Source organism: Saccopteryx leptura, chromosome 2 (assembly GCF_036850995.1).
Source record: "Saccopteryx leptura isolate mSacLep1 chromosome 2, mSacLep1_pri_phased_curated, whole genome shotgun sequence".
Lineage (NCBI taxonomy): Eukaryota > Metazoa > Chordata > Mammalia > Chiroptera > Emballonuridae > Saccopteryx > Saccopteryx leptura.
Window position 1 is genome coordinate 367,216,669 of NC_089504.1, and position 20,017 is coordinate 367,236,685.

The 20,017-nt window shown below is 42.3% G+C and overlaps 1 protein-coding gene and 1 long non-coding RNA gene across 3 annotated transcripts in view; one reads left to right on the forward strand and one right to left on the reverse strand.

Moving 5' to 3' along the window:
- The window catches only part of LOC136392682 (uncharacterized), a 23,307-nt gene continuing 3,290 nt past the window's right edge, over positions 1-20,017 (reverse strand). Inside the window, exons 2-4 of one of the 2 annotated variants that reach the window (XR_010748968.1) lie at positions 11,883-12,026; positions 1,800-2,051; positions 1-776 (exon numbers count right to left, since the gene is read on the reverse strand). This is a non-coding gene — a long non-coding RNA (uncharacterized lncRNA). The remainder of the gene's footprint in view (positions 777-1,799; positions 2,052-11,882; positions 12,027-20,017) is intronic. The other variant, XR_010748967.1, reaches the window with a different exon arrangement.
- PANX3 (pannexin 3) lies at positions 8,334-15,444 on the forward strand. The gene is made up of 4 exons (XM_066365102.1): positions 8,334-8,514; positions 9,761-9,903; positions 12,487-12,701; positions 14,655-15,444. Exons 1-4 carry the CDS (start codon positions 8,334-8,336, stop codon positions 15,292-15,294), a joined length of 1,179 nt encoding a protein of 392 aa, XP_066221199.1. The 3' UTR covers positions 15,295-15,444.

A 20,017-nucleotide genomic window follows, 5' to 3' on the forward strand; every position in this document is an offset into this window, starting at 1 on the left:
ATTTTTCTTGCCCATCATATTGGGAGCACCATCTGCAGCACAAGATGTTATATTTTTCATTGGTATATCATTGACATCTAAGTAGTTTTTTAGCTTATTATATATATCTTTGGAGGTAGTGGTGCTTTCTAATCTTTTACAGAACAACATTTCTTCAGCAAAATGTCCTTTATCAATATATCTTACGTAAGTTATCAATACTGCCTCACTGTCTCTCAAAGTTGATTCATCCATTTACAAGGAGAATTTTCTTGTTTTCAGCTTTTCAATAAGTTGTTTTCCAATATCCTCACTCATTTCGTCTATTCTTCTGCTAACAGTATTGTCACTGAGTGGCATAGCTTTTACATCTTTGTCATCTTTTTCAAGAACCGTTTTAAGAAATGCTGATATTGACGGTTTTATTAAATTCTCTCCTATAGTGTGATTTTCTCCAGTTTTAGCGATGAATAAAGAAATTTGATAACTAGCCTCAAGAACACGATTATTAGTTGAAGTATGAGCAGTAAATAGAGACTTTAATGTTGTTCTTTTTTCAAAATTTTTCTTTAAAGTTTTAAAGTAACTCAAATCTGAATTAATATGAGCACTATGTTTCGCCTTCAAATGCGCCTCAAGATGACCTCATTTCATTGATTTGTTGGTCAAGCATTGCTGGCATAAAAGACAAAAAGGAATCCGCTCATCGTGAACAGCGGGTATGAACCCAAATTTTAAATATTCCTCCGAATATTGATGAGTTTTTTTCTTGCTTGCACCACTCATTTTACTATGGGCTATAAGAAATAAAAATAAGATCAATTAAAAACTAATATTAAAATATGTGTTAAAATATATTCAATGTGACATAGAGTAAACGTATACTAAAAATTCATATTTATTTAAATGTATATAACACAGTTACTACACTACCACCGCAAATCAAAAGGTATCTATATTTTTTCCACTTGACAAAATTTTCTGGAAAGTTATGCTTCTAAAATTAAAATTGTCATGCATGCACTATTATAGCCCCAATAATATTTATAAAATATTAGTGCTCTCTAGCCCTGATGCAAGAAGTACTTAATAAAGAGTTTAATATTGATAAAAATAAAATCAAATACTTACCAATTATATCTATACAATATATATATGTATATTTATTAAATCAACAAGCTTTTACAACAGTTTTGACTGACACTTATTTCAAATTAACACCAACTGAATGATGTGAAACACTACAGAAGTTGCGATGGGCCAATTAGGTGAGAATAAGTGCATTGTTTAGCGAGTTTTTAAAACGTCCGGGGTTCCCCGCGGCAGATGGCATGCTCCGCGGTGAACCCAGGACGAAGTTTACTTGATGACGCCAATCACCCAGTTGATATTTTGGTCTAGTCAAACGAAATTATACTTAATAATTATTTACCGCAATTATTTAAGAATTGCATTTTTTGTTAAATTTGGCACCAATATCTAGCATTGCATTTAAATGGCCCGGGGCGAAAGAGTTAAAGTCATGTCGAGTCCATTTTCAAATTGCCCCCCTTAACTATCGAATTGCCCCCCTGTGGGGCATGGGCCCCACGTTGGGAAACACCGCCCTAGAGAGAACGTCCCAAAAGTCACTGCCAGTTGCAGCCTGCAGACCCCTCTACAGGACCAAACATGGAAGAGTGGCTGCACCAGAAGTAGCATGTAGAGAGTGCACTGCTCATTCTGGTACTGTAACAATGGAAGGGTTCCCTTCCATTCTGTGGGTAGCATCTGGGTGACCCAGGCCAAGTCAACTTCCTCTGATTTTCATCACTTCTTACCTCCACTCTTTGGGGTGGAGAACCCCACTCCTTGGGAAAGGGAGTTTTGCTGCTGCATCCAGGGTACCTGGGCATGGGAGCAGCCCTTTCAGCATCTCTGTCTTTCTTGCCAGTCTCTATGTGGCTTCTCCTGCATAACATTGGTTATACTATTTCAGTTCAGCTTCAGTTGGTTATTCACGTTGGTTGCAGTAAATTTAGCTGTAAATTCAGTTTGAGTCTGGGAGTAGGTGGTTGTATCTTCAACCTACTCTAGCCAAGTTGGAATAAGAAAAAGAAAAAAAAACATATTAGATGATATTCCCAATTTTTTAGTGTTCATTTGTCATTCCTTTGTTTAGAGGTATATATCATACATCAATCACATGTTTTTCAGGAGGGGAGCGGTAATTTACATGGCGCCAGGGGATTAAGCGCCTGCAAATGACCCATTAAAAAAGAAAGAAAGAGAAAGGAAAGTGGCTTGCCTTATCTCTCCCCAGCCTCCCCACACCTGGCTAGGTGTTTCCCCAGTTTTCTCACAGGGGTGGAGGAAGGGGAATCTAAGTCTCCCCAGCACAAAATCTCTTTACAACACAATGTTGTTGTTTATCCTGACTTGGTGCAAATCACACACAAGTATAAAATCATATTCACAAAATCTCTCTGTATGCTTAGCCCAAATTATAAAATGCCCTTTGAGCTCCCTAATAAAAGGGGTTTTTCTATACCGTAAGTTTCTACAAGCTAGGAAATTTTCACATTCCTTTCTTTTTATTCTCTTCAGGAAGGAGAGGGCAAGAAACCTAACTATTTTATTAAAATATTAATATTAATTTTCTATTCTTTGGTACCTTACCACGACAATATTCACATGTATCTTGACCCTAGGCCTTGTGTGTGCTACATTCCATTGAGCCAGTTTCAACAGCTGGCAACTCTATGAATAAGTGATGTCCACAATGTTCTGCCCTCAGCAGCCCTGGTCAGCTCCTATAGACTCGTGCCTATGGCTTGCCTTATGGAGTTGATTCAACTCATGTTTGGTCTTTGTCTTTCCCTGCTGCCTTCTATTTTTTCTGGCATAATTATATTTTTCAAATAACCCTGCTATCGCATGATGTGCTTAAAGTAGGACACAGTTTTAGTTTTATTATTTTTGCCTCCAGTGATGTTTCAGAATTCATTTGCTCTAGGACCCACTTGTTCATCTTTCTGGCAGTCCAGGGTATTCGTAGAGTTCTCCTCCAGTATCATATTTTAAATGAATAAATTTTTTCTCTATCTTCTTTGTCCAACATTCACATTCATAGAAATTGGGAATATGAGGGTGTGTCATGGAGACAATAACTACTTAGTGACCACATGGTGTACACCAAGGAACCTAGGGGAGACCACCTCACAATCCCCTATACAGGTTTCACAAGACGGCCCTGACCCCCAGTCCTTACAGGAATTTATTGATACACACAAAATAGAAGCAGAGACCAGATTGAGGAAGTCAGCCTGACCAGGCGGTGGATAGAGCATCAGACTGGGATGCGGAGGACCGAGGTTCGAGACCTCCAGGTCGCCAGCTTGAGCGCGGGCTCATCTGGTTTGAGCAAAGCTCACCAGCTTGGACCCAAGGTCACTGGCTTGAGCAAGGGGTTACTTGGTCTGCTGAAGGCCCCTGGTCAAGGCACATATGAGAAAGCAATCAATGAACAACTAAGATGTCGCAATGAAAACTAATGATTGATGCTTCTCATCTCTCTCCATTCCTGTCTGTCTGTCCCTATCTCTCTCTCTCTGACTCTCTCTCTGTCTCTGTAAAAAAAAAGAATGAGGAAGTCAGGAAGCAGAGAATGAGAAGAAAAGAATGAGGAAGCCAGGAAAGGGAACTTCTTTAGAGCAGATTAAAGGGCAAGCAAATAGTTTAAATGTCCCCACCTACTGATTAATCAGAATTGCTCATTCTAACCCTACTGTGCTGTGGTCAGTACTTTTGTTAGTAAAGTCACTGTGGCCTTTGCCTTAGGGCACTGAACTCTGTCCCTGTTTTATTTTCCTATTCAGGGCCTCTACAGGTATGGATATTTTATCCTTGGTCTCTAATCTCTCTCATCCCAATCTAACCCCTACTCTACTCTAATTCCTGCCTCATACCATAGGTTAAAAAACTAATTCCAGATGGACTGCAGATATACAGGATAAAGATAAACTAAAAAATATGTTAGAGAACAGCTAGGAAAAATTTTAGGACACTGGAATAACCAAAAATTTCTTAAATAGCATACATGAACTATCCTTAAAAGAAAATAAATTGATACAATGACCACATATAAATTATGAATTTATGGTCATTAAAAGATACCATTAAAAGAATGAAAAGCCAACCAACAGAATGGAAAAAATATAAAAAACACCTGATAATGGTATCACATGCAGAATATAAGAACTCCTGAAAATAAATAATAAAAAGAGACTACTCAATAGAACAGCAGGAAGACTTGAGCATACACTTGACAAATGCATCAATGTGGTTGGGGTGGCCAACTGCATTCACCATCAATAAAATGCAAGTTAAAACCTCAATCCAATTCTACTACATACTTTCCAAAATGGATAAAGTGTTTTTTAATTGCAAAAGCATAATGATAAAAATATAGAGCAAATAAGACTGTTGATAAAATATAAACTAATACACCTGACCTGTGGTGGCGCAGTGGATAAAGCGTCAACCTGGAGATGCTGAGGTCGCCGGTTCGAAATCCTGGGCTTGCCTGGTCAAGGCACATATGGGAGTTGATGCTTCCAGCTCCTCCCCCCCTTCTCTCTCTCTGTCTCTCCTCTCTCTCTCTCTCTGTCTCTCCCTCTCCTCTCTAAAATGAATTAAAAAAAAAAAAAACTAATGATTGATGCTTCTCATCTCTCTCCATTCCTGTCTGTCTGTCCCTGTCTATCCCTCTCTCTGACTCACTCTCTGTCTCTGTAAAAAATAAAAAAAAAATTAAAAAACAATGTTAACCATATTTAAAAAAAGAAATTATTAAAAAATATATATATAGGCCCTGGCCAGTTGGCTCAGCGGTAGAGCGTCGGCCTGGCGTGCGGGGGACCCGGGTTCGATTCCCGGCCAGGGCACACAGGAGAAGCGCCCATTTGCTTCTCCACCCCTCCTCCCCTCCTTCCTCTCTGTCTCTCTCTTCCCCTCCCGCAGCCAAGGCTCCACTGGAGCAAGGATGGCCTGGGCGCTGGGGATGGCTCCTTGGCCTCTGCCCCAGGCGCTAGAGTGGCTCTGGTCGGCGCAGAGCGACGCCCCCTGGTGGGCAGAGCGTCGCCCCTGGTGGGCGTGCCGGGTGGATCCCGGTCGGGCGCATGCGGGAGTCTGTCTGACTGTCACTCCCCGTTTCCAGCTTCGGAAAAATACAAAAAAAAAAAAAAAAAAAAAAAAAAAAAAAAAAAAAATATATATATATATATATATATATATATATATATATATATATATATATATATATAAACTAATACAACCTCTTTTAAAACTAATAAAGATGAACATTATGACCCAGCAATCCCTATATACTAATTCTCACTGGTATATAGCCAAAAGAAATGCATACATATTGCATATATATGAATATACATATTCACCATAAGATACAAAGTAGAATGTTCACATTAACCAGAAACTAGAAACTCAATTGTCCATCAATTGGTGAATAGGCAAATTGTTGTATTTCTGCACAATAAAAAGAATCAAAATCTGATTTGCACAACATGAATGAATCTCAAAAATAGGATGAGCAGAGAATTCAGAACCAAAAAATGCATACATATGACTCAATTTATATCAGGGGTAGTCAACCTTTTTATACCTACCGCCCACTTTTATATCTCTGTTAGTAGTAAAATTTTCTAACCGCCCACTGGTTCCACAGTAATGGTGATTTATAAAGTAGGGAAGTAACTTTACTTTATAAAATTTATAAAGGGTAGTTATAGCAAGTTAAAGCATATAATAATAATTACTTACCAAGTACTTTATGTTGGATTTTTGCTGTTTGGCAGAATAAATCTTTATAAAACAACTTACTATAGTTAAATCTATCTTTTTATTTATACTGTGGTTGCTCTGCTACCGCCCACCATGAAAGCTGGAATGCCCACTCATGGGTGGTAGGGACCAGGTTGACTACCACTGATTTATATTAAGTACAAAAACAGGCAAAAATGGATGATTCTCATAATATGACGTAGAGCAAAAGAAGCCCAACACAAGAGTATATACATATGATTCTATTTCCATAAAGTATAATGAGGCAAAACTAATTTATGCTGTTAGAAGTTACCCTTTGGGAAATAATATTTATTACAAAAGAACACAAAGGTGGCTTCTGTGGTATTAGTAACATTCTGTTTCCTGATCAGATAAAAGTTGATTGAACTGTACACTTATGTGCATATGAATGTATGTTTTATATACTTTGGTAAAAATGTAAACTATTTTTAAAAATCAAAAGAAAATGCATGAATAGAAACCAATAATAAACATTTGGCAAAAACACACATAATGAAAAGACAGGAATAGAGTGTGGAGAGACTAACGGGAAACAAAATAAAGAACCCCTTCTCTTGCTCCCATGCCTGGGTCACTCCAGTCAGCACACAGGGCAGCTCTGAATCAGATCTGGCCTCCAGCCTGGAGATGGGAAGAGAGGCAGGCCTAGCCCTCTCATTTGTGGGCCCAGGAAAAACAGTTCAAATAGAGGGCCACAGACTATATATATCTTAAAAATTAAATGTTATAAATAAAGCTAGAAAACTGTTCAATAAAATATGTTCTATCTGCCTACTTTGACATATTTAGACACACTACATACCCCTTCATAATGATCAGGAATGCCAGGTTTAAATTTAGAATCCTCAGAAGCCCCAGCTCCCTTCTTCCCAATCCAGCTAAGTCCCCACATTGCAAGAAGTCTCATAATTGCATGTGTGGGCATCCCAGGACTTCTAAATTTCATCCAAATTCCCACAAGGAGCCATTCCTTATTTGAGGGGTGCACACCAGCATCAAGATCTGCCCCTGGGAGGATGCACCTAAGGAAAAGGAAGGCCTGGACAGACCCTGGGAACAGGCTGAGGCCATGTGGCATGGAAATAAAGCATCCCAGCAGCCGGAAGCGTAGCCTAGAACGGGCAATAGACTCTGAATAGGTATATTCCCTTGGCCCCATGGACTCCTTGTCTTGTGGGAAGGCCATAGCCAAAGGGGACCAGTGTGAAGGCCAAGATCAGGGCCTCTCAGGGCAGATGCCCTATGTCCCACTGACCCAACCCCATACAAATGGAAATAAGAGTTGACATTTCTCCTACACTTTACAGTTTTAAAAAAAAACCTTCACACATAATATTGATACTTTAATCATTCCTCTCAATCTTGTAAGATTATAACATAATGCCATTTGATAGATGAGAATACTGAGCCAAAGTGGCTTTCAGAAGTCACACAACAATGAATTCATGTTAACACAATAAATTAAAATTAATTAAAAAAATTTTTTTAAGTCACACAACAACAAAAAGTACTCCTAGGTCTCCAGTGGAAGACTTTTCTCTCCAAATTTCAAATGTCGTGTTCTTTCCACTATTCAACACTACCACCCACCCCTCAGTTTTCTAAAGAACGAAGGGGGTTAAAAAAATTGTAAGTATATGGCAATTGTAAATATGAGGCAGGGAGGGCCTGACCTGTGGTGGCGCAGTGGATAAAACGTCGACCTGGAAACGCTGAGGTCGCCGGTTCAAAAACCTGGGCTTGCCTGGTCAAGGCACATATGGGAGTTGATGCTTCCAGCTCCTCCCCCTTTCTCTCTCTCTCTGACTCTCTCCCTCTCTGTGTCCTCTCTAAAAATGAATAAATAAATAAAAAAAAAAATTAAAAAAAAAAAAAAAAAAAAAAAAAAAAGATGGGAGAGTAAATATGAGGCAGGGAAGGAAATTTAACACCAAATATAGAATCATTTCTTAGAAAGAGCCTGAACCTAAAGCAAATCTCATTACTGGGACAAAGAATACTATGGAGGAGTAACAATCCTAGCTGAGTCTTGGGGTCCCCATCCCTACCTCAAACCACAAAATGAGGACTTCCAACACATTTAAGCAATCTCCACCCAAACTCCACACCAATTACATGGGGGGCATGGCTCCATAGCCTGCCTTCTCTCCACCACCCCACCAAAAATACTTTATTAATAAGAGGGCAGCGTAAAGCCACAGACCTCCATCTATTCAAGGACAATCCAGAGAGCAGCCTGGCACCAGTCCCAGTTGATACCCCACCCTCCTCTAGTGAGGACCAAGTAAGCTATGCCTCCCTCTAATTACCAGGTGTTTGGTTCAGGGCCTGGCCAGTTATTTAGAAAGCCAGCGCCTGTTCCTGGCACAGATGTCCGCGAGGCTATGGTTGCAGGCACTATCTGTTCAAAGCCAGCTGCTTGAAGCCACCATCTCCTCACTCTACTATCCTGGGACCCCTCCTGCCACATCTGCACCCCAAAGCTCAGGAGCATGTCACTCGCACACACTGCTGCAGAATACATGCTGTCAGATGCCCTGCTGCCTGACCGCAGGGGCCCCCACCTCAAAGGACTGCGACTGGAACTGCCCCTGGATCGCATGGTCAAGTTCACAGCTGTGGGCTTCCCCTTGCTGTTGATGTCCCTGGCGTTTGCCCAGGAGTTCTCCTCCGGTAAGTGGCTTCCAAGACCCAGTGCATAGGGGCCTCTACTTTGTTTCAACTCTTTAATGGGTTCTGAAGTAAGGCAGCTCCCACACTGTCTAGGTGTTATGACTAGCCTGGGCATTACCCAAAAGACTGACTATGCATGAGTTTAGAGGACCAGCAAAGCAGAGGCACCAACATTTTTGGAAAGTTATTTCTAAAAATTTGCAATAAAATATATTTAGTTTAAATTTCAGTATTCATGTACTTCATGCCACTGCAATAATTAAACTTTTAAAATTTTTATATGGATGAGGGAGATTGGGGACCCTATCATCTTTTTGGGACCTAGGACTTGTAAAGGTCTTGGTCATCCATGTTTTTGATGAGTCTCTTATCTTCTTACAGCCTTCTCCCTACTCCCCATCTCCAGGGTTACTGACTTAAGAACATATGTTAACTGTCTGACAGCCCTTGGCATGTCATAGGTTAATAAATCCATTTCCTCTCTACACACACACAAACATTAACAAACACATGTATGTAGTGTTATAGGTGATAGCTTAACTCAGAAAATCTGCCACCTCTATGAAAGAAGAGATGGACTTCCCAATAATTGGGATTTCTGTCTTTCTGACTCACTACATTTCCCAAGGAAGTGTGTCAACCTCCCACTGCTTCTTCATTTACCCTCAGGTGAGTACTGGTTCCCACTTCTGCCTCTTTCTAGAGAATGTTGGGAAAATCAAAAACGAGAGATCTCCTTCTAAGCCCACTTTCTTTCTAGCACTAGTCGTCCACCTTTCTTCTTGATTTGAATGCAGAGGTCCAGGCAATGAATCCTCTAAATTTTAGAACCCAAGAGGTGTCAGCTCGCCCAGAAAGGAGACATCATTATGAAACTGCAAGCCTGGTGTCAAACTGCAAGAGTGCAGGAAGCGCCCCCGACGTCCCCATCCACACCCCTATCTCCCACCCTTTGACCCTCTGCTGCCTGCCTGTCTGGGAGTCCAGGGGGAGCTCAGAGACAAAACAAACAAAACAAAACTGGCAGACATCAAAGGCAAGTCAGTGCATGGGCAGGCCTGAGTCAAAGAATAAAGGGCTGTCCTGTTACGTCTGTCCTACAGTGACATGGGCTTACCAAACCCAGAAACTGGGGCATGGTACAAAAATTAGAGGTGCCTCCTAGAAAGCCTGCAGCTGAACGTCCCCTGGATTCCCATCCCTCACTCCGGATCAGGGCTTTCTCAAGGCTGTATTTCTGCTCCAGGGTCTCCCATCAGCTGCTTCTCTCCCAGTAACTTCAGCGTCCGACAGGCTGCTTATGTGGACAGCTCCTGTTGGGACTCATTGGTTCACCATGAACAGGATGAGCCTGGCCAGTCCAAGATGAAATCGCTCTGGCCTCACAAGGTAAGTGGGCTGCTGGAACTCAATCAGGACAGTGGTGTGGCTGAGTGGGGTGGGACTGGACTGCATCATTACATTCTCTCTTGCCTCTTCGCCATTCCTCTCCTTTCATGTGTTGGTCATTGATTTTCACATTTCAGGCACTCTTCAAATGTCTGGTAATCTTTGGTTTCCCACTTTTATCTGATTGGAAATTTTGTGCTGATTGATGAAGCTTGATGACTAGCAGTCTTTAGCTTAAGGCGATCCCTTGGGCCACTTCACTGGGAAAACCTCAAATATACGCCTCTGCAATCCTTATGCTTAGCTGGTCAGTTTTCTCAAGGGAATGATTGATCCTTAATTTGTGTAGAGGGGGCAGGGTGGAGCTGATGTCGACTCAGATGCAGGTCTCAGTATTCATTTAACTTCCTCCCTATTCTCAGTATAGTGTCCCTGCCCTCAATGGACCCAAGTGCAGAATCTCTCTGGTTTAATGTTTCTGAGAAGTACACCACAGCCTTCTGCCAGGGGAAGAACAGAGTAGTCACTGAGTCTATCATGTTACAGAATCTGCAGGGCTGGGTTTTCAATATTCCTGTTTCTAACTCTACCTGCACCTCCACTTTCAGATGTACATGGCATCTCTAACTCCTGAGTCTCTGGTTCTGGGGTGCAAAACACCATGCTTGCTCTCTTGTCTTCAACTCCTCACCCACCCACAGGCTGGCATCTTTTGTCACTCAACTGCTTTTGTTTTCAACAGTTTGTTACTCTTGTCTCCTCTCCTGTTTTATTTGTCCTTATAGGACAGTCTATTTTTATCCCTTTATTGTTGTTCCAATGTGGCTTTGTGAGGGAGCAAAAGTCATATACATGTCCAATTCACAATATTTAATCAGAAGTCACTCATAAACATTTTGTAGTTATGACAATTTATATGGCCTCAAAACACTGCAGTTCTAGGACTCAGACAAAACCAGAGACTTAATGCAGAGTTCATAAGGTCTCTGTCACTCAAGCAGGATCTGGAAGGCAAAAACTTCAAGATAGTACAGAGGGAATTCATGTCAGAAAAGAGTCAAAATCTCTAGGGGTGAAGAGTTTGTTTTAAAGAAATGTCATTTTTTTAAATAGGCATAAAAGGGCTCTAGTTTTTTCTTATAGTCTAATATACCTTTCCCAACGTGTTTCTCTTGTTTAGTTCAGGGACACACACATACACCTTTCTCCTCCTTTTAGATGCAACCAAATGTATTCTCCCTCTTTTTTTTACTCTCCTCTAAAATACAAATCACCCCTAGTCCAGAGAAGCTGAAGTCAAGCAGTTAATAAGCTCCAAAACCAGACTGCCAAGTTCCAAGTCCCGCTCACTCATCTACTAGATGTAAAACCTTGTACAGCCTGACCAGGCGGTGGCACAGTGGATAGAGCATCGGACTAGGATGCGGAAGGACCCAGGTTTGAGACCCCGAGGTCGCCAGCTTGAGCGCGGGCTCATTTGGTTTGAGCAAAGCTCACCAGCTTGGACCCAAGGTCACTGGCTCAAGGAAGGGGTTACTGGGTCTGCTGAAGGCCCACGGTCAAGGCACATATGAGAAAGCAATCAATGAACAACTAAGGTGTCGCCACGAAAAACTGATGATTGGCGCTTCTCATCTCTTTCTGTTCCTGTCTGTCTGTCCCTATCTATCCTTCTCTCTGACTCTCTCTCTGTCTCTTAAAAAAAAAAAACAACTGAAAAACAAAAAACAAACAAACAAAAACCTTGTACAGGTTACTTAATATTTTCATGCTTCAGTTTCTTTGCCTGTAAAACAGACAATAGTACTACCTACCTGATAGTACCCTGTGAAGATCAAATGAAGCAATGCATGTTAAACACAGAGCACAAATGTAGCTTTAAATGCCTTTACAGGTAGTTTTTATTGTGGGCAGAATAGTGGTCCCAGCCTGGTTAGGTGTGGTAAGTATAATGAGGAACATAAGGAAAAGTCCCTTACCTCAGGTAGCACATGAGAGGGGGATGAAGAGGAAATGAGATTTGACTTCTCCTCTAGAGGATCTAAGTGAAAGTCAGCAATGTTGGGGCTCCTGGCTGGACCATAAAAGCTATGGACTCTAGATATGTGGTGATGAGAAAGAACCTGAAACAAAGAAATGTGAAAAACTGAAAATAAAGACATTCTCCCCTGGGATGCCATGACCACTGTTGGCCATGATTTCTGGTTAGCTACCCAGGCTAACATGCATGGGAAATGGGAGTCCTCCCACTCTCTCTACCCACCCACTCCTCTGCCCTATCCACCCCCTTACCCCCTTCCTTCCTTTCTCTCTCCCCACAACTCTCCCTCTTTCTGCCTCTGCCTCTCTCCTTCCTGGGATCCTACACAGACCCCAGATCAGAAAAGCCGAGCTGGGGAGCACAGAGAGCCACCAGCCCTTCTCTCCTGGGTCTCACTATATTCAGCCAGGTCAACAGAGCCTTAGGTGCTAGGCCTGTGATAGCTCATTCCCCTTCTCAGGCAGAAGTCCCCCAATTCAGAGCTCTCTCCACTAGGTCCCAACACCCTGGACCCCCCTCCTCAGCTTATTCTCACCCTACAGGCCCTCCCCTACTCCCTGCTGGCCCTGGCCATGGTCATGTATCTGCCAGTTCTGCTGTGGCAGTATGCAGCTGTGCCGGCCCTCAGCTCAGATCTGCTGTTCATCATCAGCGAACTGGACAAATCCTATAACCGCTCCATCCGCCTGGTGCAGCACATGATGAAGATCCGGCACAAGAGCTCAGACCCCCATGTTTTCTGGGATGAGCTGGAAAAGTGAGTTGTCTCTTTCACTCCTTTTTGAAGGAATCCATCAAGCATTAAAGTGATATCCATGCAGAGTAATGCTTAAACTATCCTCCCATCCTTCTCAAGAGTGCAAAGTGGTTAACATTCTCTCATGACCTTTCTATCATTTTTTTTTTTTTTTGTATTTTTCTTAAGTTGGAAACGGGAAGGCAGTCAGACAGACTCCCGCATGCACCTGACCGGGATCCACCCGGCGTGCCCACCAGGGGGCGATGCTCTGCCCATCTGGGGCGTCGCTCTCCCGCAATCAGAGCCATTCTAGTGCCTGAGGCAGAGGCCACAGAGCCATCCTCAGCGCCTGGGCAAACTTTGCTCCAATGGAGCCTCGGCTGCGGGAGGGGAAGAGAGAGACAGAGAGGAAGGAGAGGGGGAGGGGTGGAGAAGCAGATGGGCGCTTCTCCTGTGTGCCCTGGCCGGGAATCGAACCCGGGACTCCTGCATGCCAGGCCGACGCTCTACCACCAAGCCAACCAGCCAGGGCTTCTATCATTTTTGTACAGGGAGAGGAGACTCTGCCTCTGGTTTACAGATGTACAGTCACAAAGGGGTTAATCTCTCTAAAATACTACTTTCAATACCACTCCTCTGCTCAAAAACTTCCAATAGCTCACCTCATGCATACAGAAAAATATCTACACTCCTCCCAAATATTTTCCCAGGCCTTCTACACACACTGTCACCAACTACTTTTTCAAACTTTTAACCACCAAGTGACAGTAAATTTCCATTCTACCTAGGCAGTCTCCTTCTTTTTTCCTAAATAAGTCATCCATCCATTTCAGCATTCATCCATCATTTATGAGTACCACGAACTGTTTTGGGTGCTTCAGAGATGTCTGTGTGTCTGTTGGGGGCAGTGGTGGGGAGTAGACAAAGTTGTACCACTCATATTTACCAGAGGGAAAATAGACAATGAATAATCATAACATGTAAGTAAATTATATGGGAGAAAGTAAGTGGTATGAAGAAAAATAAGTAAAGCAGGATAAGGGTGGGGGTGGTCAGGAAAGCTGGAAAGTTGTGGGATGTTTTAAATAGACTAGCCAGGGTGGGCCCCACCAAGAGGATAGTTGAGCTAAGATTTGAAACCATATTCTGTCTCATATTTGTGCACACACTGTCTTTCTGAACCCTATATACCTTTGAAGGCCATCTCTAAGACAATATTCTCTATAAAGGTTTCTGACCATTCTAGGTCACATTGTTATCCTCTCTCTCCTAATTTACAATTACCATGGTTTGTATTCATCATTTTAACAACAAATCAAATGCTATTTTTATTTTAAGTTTGCATATTTTAACTGTCCCTTCACCACAAGCCAGAATGTAAGCTTCTTCAGAAGAGAAACTGGCTTACATGTACATGTACCTGAATACATGAATTGGGCCCTGGCCAGGTGGCTCAGTAGACGGAGTATTGTCCCAGCACAGGGGCACGTGTGAGAGGCAATCAGTGAGTGTACATCCAGGTGGTACAACTGGGTTGATGCTTTCTCTCTCTCTCACAATAATAAATTTTAAAAAATAATAATAAAATAAATGAATTGGCCTAAAAACATACAGAGTATACAGACCAAGAACTAAAATATGTTTCAACTCCCAGTCCGGTGCTAACTTAATCTGCCTTACTGCTTCCTAAGCATCCTACTTCTTCTGCTGAGATGTTTATCTGCCTTGCTGAACAGAAATCCAGTGTGATAATTTATTATTCATCGATAATTCCCTAGGTTTACTGCATTGCACTCAATACCTGGAGAATTAGGATATACTTACCTCCTTTTGGGGTGAGGGGTGATTAAGCTCAGAGAAGGCAGATTTTCAGGAGTTTAGGATGCCATGTTGGATACACAGATTCTGTTACTTTCCCACATGGTTCTAAGTGGTCCCTTCTAACCTTGCCTCCTTTCTCCCCCTGCACAGGGCTCGAAAAGAACGATACTTTGAATTCCCCTTGCTAGAGCGGTATCTGGCATGTAAGCAGCGCTCACATTCACTAGTGGCTACCTATCTCCTGAGGAACTCCCTCTTGCTCCTCTTCACCTCAGCCACCTACCTATACCTTGGCCACTTCCACCTGGATGTCTTCTTCCAAAAGGAATTCAGTTGTTCTGTCAAGACAGGGCTGATAAGTGATGAGACCCACATCCCTGATCTCATCACGTGCAGATTGACCTCCCTGTCTGTTTTCCAGATTGTTAGTCTCTCCACTGTAGCAATATATACTCTACTGGTTCCAGTGATAATCTACAATCTTACACGGCTATGTCAGTGGGACAAACGACTCCTATCCATCTATGAGATGCTCCCAGCGTTTGACCTCCTCAGCAAAAAGATGTTGGGGTGCCCCATCAATGACCTCAACGTGATCCTTCTTTTCCTCCGAGCCAACATCTCTGAGCTCATCTCTTTTAGCTGGTTGAGTGTCTTATGTGTGCTGAAAGACACGACCACCCAGAAGCACAACATTGACACTGTGGTCGACTTCATGACTTTATTAGCTGGCTTAGAACCTTCAAAACCTAAACACCTCACTCACCAGATACATGATGAAAACCCATAGTTAAGAAACCATGGAGAGCCTGACCAGGTGGTGGCGCAGTAGATAGAGCATCGGACTGGGATGCAGAAGGATCCAGGTTCGAGACCCCAAGGCACCAGCTTGAGCGTGGGCTCATCTGGTTTGAGCAAAAAGCTCACCGGCTTGGACCCAAGGTCGCTGGCTCCAGCAAGGGGTTACTCAGTCTGCTGAAGGCCCGCAGTCAAGGCACATATGAGAAAGCAATCAATGAACAACTAAGGTGTTGCAACGAAGAACTGATGATTGATGCTTCTCATCTCTCTCCGTTCCTGTCTGTCTGTCCCTGTCTATCTCTGCCTCTGTAAAAAAAAAAAAAAAAAGAAATTATGGAGCAAGAAATTTTATGGGTAAAAGACTTTCTCCTTCCTCACAAGCCTTACACACTAATATACAAAAATATCCACTTTAGAAATTTTGGATTCTAAATTTGGATTCAGCTGAATTATATAATCTGTATCATGTTATCCTAAAGGTGAGAAAATATAATCAACATATGGAAATAAATCTAAAATTTAAAAGTTAAGGAGTCAAAGGACTAAAAAATTAGATCTAGAGCATAATATGAAAGAAAAAAAAACAACTAAAATGAAAGTCTGGATGTTTAACAAGGAAAGAAAGTTCTAAGGCTATTTATGGAGGCAGGTTTTTCTCTCTATATTTACTCTATGGCCTTTCTAGGATACATACTCCGCTTACCCCAAAGAACAAGTAGATTAATCTGGTAAGAAAATAAATATATGAAATCTCTGGAAACCCTTTGGTGTGGCCTGAAATCCTAGGAATATGCCAGCTTGCTTTGTGGAAGTCATCAACCTTGCCCAGACCCTCTGTAGCCTATAAAGTGGGCAGGAAATAATGACAGGAATTTGGAATATGCTCTTGGGGTTTAAGGACAGTGTAGAACAAGGCTAGGACCACACATCAGCTATGGCTGGAGCCAAGAGGTGTGCAGATAAACCTTTTCATCATTTAAATCAGGGACTCACTTAACCAAGGGCTGGAATTATGGGCTATGGATTCCTTCACTACTCTTAATGGGCCCAGGTGTGCTTTTAATACTTAAAATTTTTTTCCATTGATTTGATAGTTGTTCTTTTTTTTTAATTTTATTTTATTTATTCATTTTTAGAGAGGAGAGAGACAGAGAGAAAGAAGGGGGAGGAGCTGGAAGCATCAACTCCCATATGTGCCTTGACCAGGCAAGCCCAGGGTTTTGAACCGGCGACCTCAGCATTTCCAGGTTGACGCTTTATCCACTGCGCCACTACAGGTCAGGCCAGGTGTGCTTTTAATAGCCCAGGAGAGGCTATACATCCACTTTCAGTTAATCATGGAAGAGTGACCACTTAAGTAAAAGGCTGGTGAACTCCCTTTCTCTCTTCTCTGACTCATCACCCCATCTTATCTGATAACTTCCTTTCCTATGCCTGTAGTTAATAAAACTCTCATCTGACTCCAAAGGCCATACTCAGCCCACAATACAACCTTTTCCTCATTCAATATTTCTTTTTAAAGGTGTACATTATTATACCCTTCTTCATATAGGTATGTAGGAAAATTATGTTGTTACTGACAAATTTGGATAAGTTTTCCTAAAACAAGCAAAGGGGATGATAAATAATCATTCATTAAAAGCTTCCTATTGTAGACAGAGGCAGAATCAAAGGGTCCAGAGGAAAAGCGGGTAGAGGGAAAGGGGATGATGGAAGGGATCAGAAAAAGGAAAGAGACTGGTGAAATTATACACACATAATACAACGTTATAGAGAGCAGAAAAGCAAATCCTGGAGGAAAAGGGGAAGGGTATTGCGGGGAGGGGGGAAAGGAAAAAAAAAAAAATCTTCCTATTGTCGCTGGTAAAAGTCTAACTCTTCATATTGGTTCACAAGACCCTTCGCTATCCAAATACTTCCTACTACTTCTGTCCTCTTGCCCCTCTCCACATATATCTTTCATATTTTTTTTTAAACGAGGAAGAGAAAGAGAGGGATTGACAGGGAGAGAGAGAGATGAAAACCATCAACTCATAGTTGCGGCACCTTATTGTTTGTTAATTGCATTCTCATATGTGCCTTGACTAGGGAGGTTCCAGCCAAGCCAGTGACCTTTGGGCTCAAGCCAGCGATCATGAGTCATGTCTATGATCCCACGCTCAAGACAGCAACCCCGCACTCAAGCTCGTGACTCTGTGCTCAAGCCGGATGAGCCTTCCCTCAAACAAGCAATGTTGGGGTTTCGAACCTGGATCCTCAGTGTTCCAGGCTGACACTTTATCCACTGCGCCACTATCTGGTCAATCCATCTTTCATTCTAATCGACTACTTGCAGTGATGATAAGCCTTTGCATGTGCTGTCTCAACTGTCCAAGATGCCCCCCTGTTCTTCACTGGGATGACCACAAGCTCTCCTTCAGAGAGAGCCCACACATTCCCTTCAAGCTTTTTCCTCCTCCCTCTTCCCTAAGTAGATGCTGCCATTTCATACAATACATACCTCTAAGATGAACCTTCCTACACTGTATTAATATTGCCCCTTTACTTGTCTGGCTTGCCCTCTTAAGTAAGATTCCTAAACATTCTGCAATTATGACCACTAAATATTTTTCTGAATAAATAAGTGACTGAATGAGTTGCTCAGAATATCACAGTTTGGCCCTGGACAGCTGGCTCAGTGGTAGAGCATCGGCCCAGTGTGTGGAAGTCCTGGGTTCGATTCCCTGCCAGGTAACATAGGAGAAGCGTCCATCTGCTTCTCCCCCCTTCCCCCTCTACTTTCTCTCTATCTCTTCCCCTCCCACAGCCAAGACTCCATAGGGACAAAGTTGGCCTGGGCACTGAGGATGGCTCCATGGCCTCTGCCGCAGATGCTAGAAGGCTACAGTTGCGATGGAGAAATGGCCCAGATGGGCAGAGCATCGCCCTCTAGTGGGCATGCCAGGTGGATCCTGGTCGGGCGCATGCAGGAGTCTGTCTCTCTGCCTCTCCTCTTCTCACTTCAAAAAAAAGAGAATATCGCCCTGGCCAGTTGGTTCAGTGGTAGAGCATCGGCCTGGATTGCAGGAGTCCCGGGTTTGATTCCCAGCCAGGGCACACAGGAGAAGCACCCATCTGCTTCTCCACCCCTCCCCCTCTCCTTCCTCTCTGTCTCTCTCTTCCCCTCTCACAGCCAAGGCTCCATTGGAGCAAAGTTGGCCTGGGCACTGGGGATGGCTCCATGGCCTCTGCCTCAGGAGCTAGAATGGCTCTGGTTGCAACAGAGCAACCCCCAGATGGGCAGAGTATCACCCCCTGGTGGGCATGCCAGGTGGATCCCGGTCAGGCGCATGCGGGAGTCTGTCTGACTGCCTTCCCGTTTCCAACTTCAGAAAAAATACAAAAAATAATAATAAAAAAAGAGAATATCACACTGTTTGGAGCACACAGACCCAGCCTCTAAATAATCCTGTATGGAGAAAGCTTTGGGCACAAAGATGTATTTTGCAGCAATTGATGACCAAAAATCCAAACAACGTAAAAACAATTATGTAAAATTATTATGCCATAAGTGGAATATTAAGTAGACATTCAAAATTATGTGTATAAAGAAATCATAACATTGCAAAATGATGAGAACAATGGTAAGTGAAAAAGATAAAGAAAACATTTAGTATGAGCTAACCTGAAGATGCATAAAAATATTCAGTATTATATAATCTATATAAATATTCATGAACACACACATACCAACATGTTAAAAATGATGCACTCCATGTGGCAGCATTACAGATTCTTAAACTTTTTGTATATATTTTCTAAATTTCTAAAATTTGTATGAAATGTTTTATATACTGTTAGGAAATTTTGTGTGTGTGTGTGTGTGACAGAGATAGTCAGAGAGAGGGACAGACAGACAGGAACAGAGAGAGATAAGAAACATCAATTCTTCATTGCAGCACCTTAGTTTTGAGGAGCCACTGAGCCATTTCACCCGTAGGTGTTGTAAAGTACCAAAGGCTACAGAATTAATATTAATATTTTAGGAGGCTTGGAGAACATTTTATTAATTTGGATTAAGGTGTGCAGAGAAATTGTGAGAATAGTCTCTGTACTGTGTGATTGGCATAACCATGATGGCCCTTGGCATTGTATTGTATATGCAAGGGGAGGAAAACATGGATTCCCAGACATTCCATCACACCTGTGAGGAAAGGGGTGAATGGCTAGCCAGGTGCAGGAAGAGAAAAGCCAGAATAAACCTTTTCTTATAGCAATGAGTCATTTGCGGGCATTTGTCCCCATGAAACTACCTCTCCTATGTAAATGTGTGTGTGACTCTGGACAGATAGCAGATAAACACTAGATAATATAGGAATGCCTTTAATATGTAAAGAGACATCTTTCTACCATTGTGTTGGCTTGTAAACTTTGTTTTCCCCAAAATAATGTATAGCTTGCAAATTGAACGTGGTCCTATCATGTTAAAGGACATATGACTATAACCAATAGCAGTAAGGGGCTCCTAATTGCAATTTTTGCTTCTGTACTTCCCACTTACAAAACTATAAAAACTAAGTAGAACAAAGGGCCGGCGCGCTCTCCCTCAGATTTCTGTCAGAGCTGCCGCCGCTTGGCCAAACTAGACAATAAAGCTTTAATGTGTAAACGACGGACCTTATTTCTGTCTTTCATGTTTTGGGTCCCTCCGAATTTGGATTAACAGTTGTTCA

Bases quoted from the DNA above. Each gene is read 5' to 3' on its own strand.
- PANX3 (XM_066365102.1), top strand. From the start codon at position 8,334: ATGTCACTCGCACACACTGCTGCAGAATACATGCTGTCAGATGCCCTG. The intron at 8,515-9,760 runs GTAAGTGGCTTC...TTTCTGCTCCAG, and splicing joins TGCCCAGGAGTTCTCCTCCG to GGTCTCCCATCAGCTGCTTC. The intron at 9,904-12,486 runs GTAAGTGGGCTG...CTCACCCTACAG, and splicing joins AATCGCTCTGGCCTCACAAG to GCCCTCCCCTACTCCCTGCT.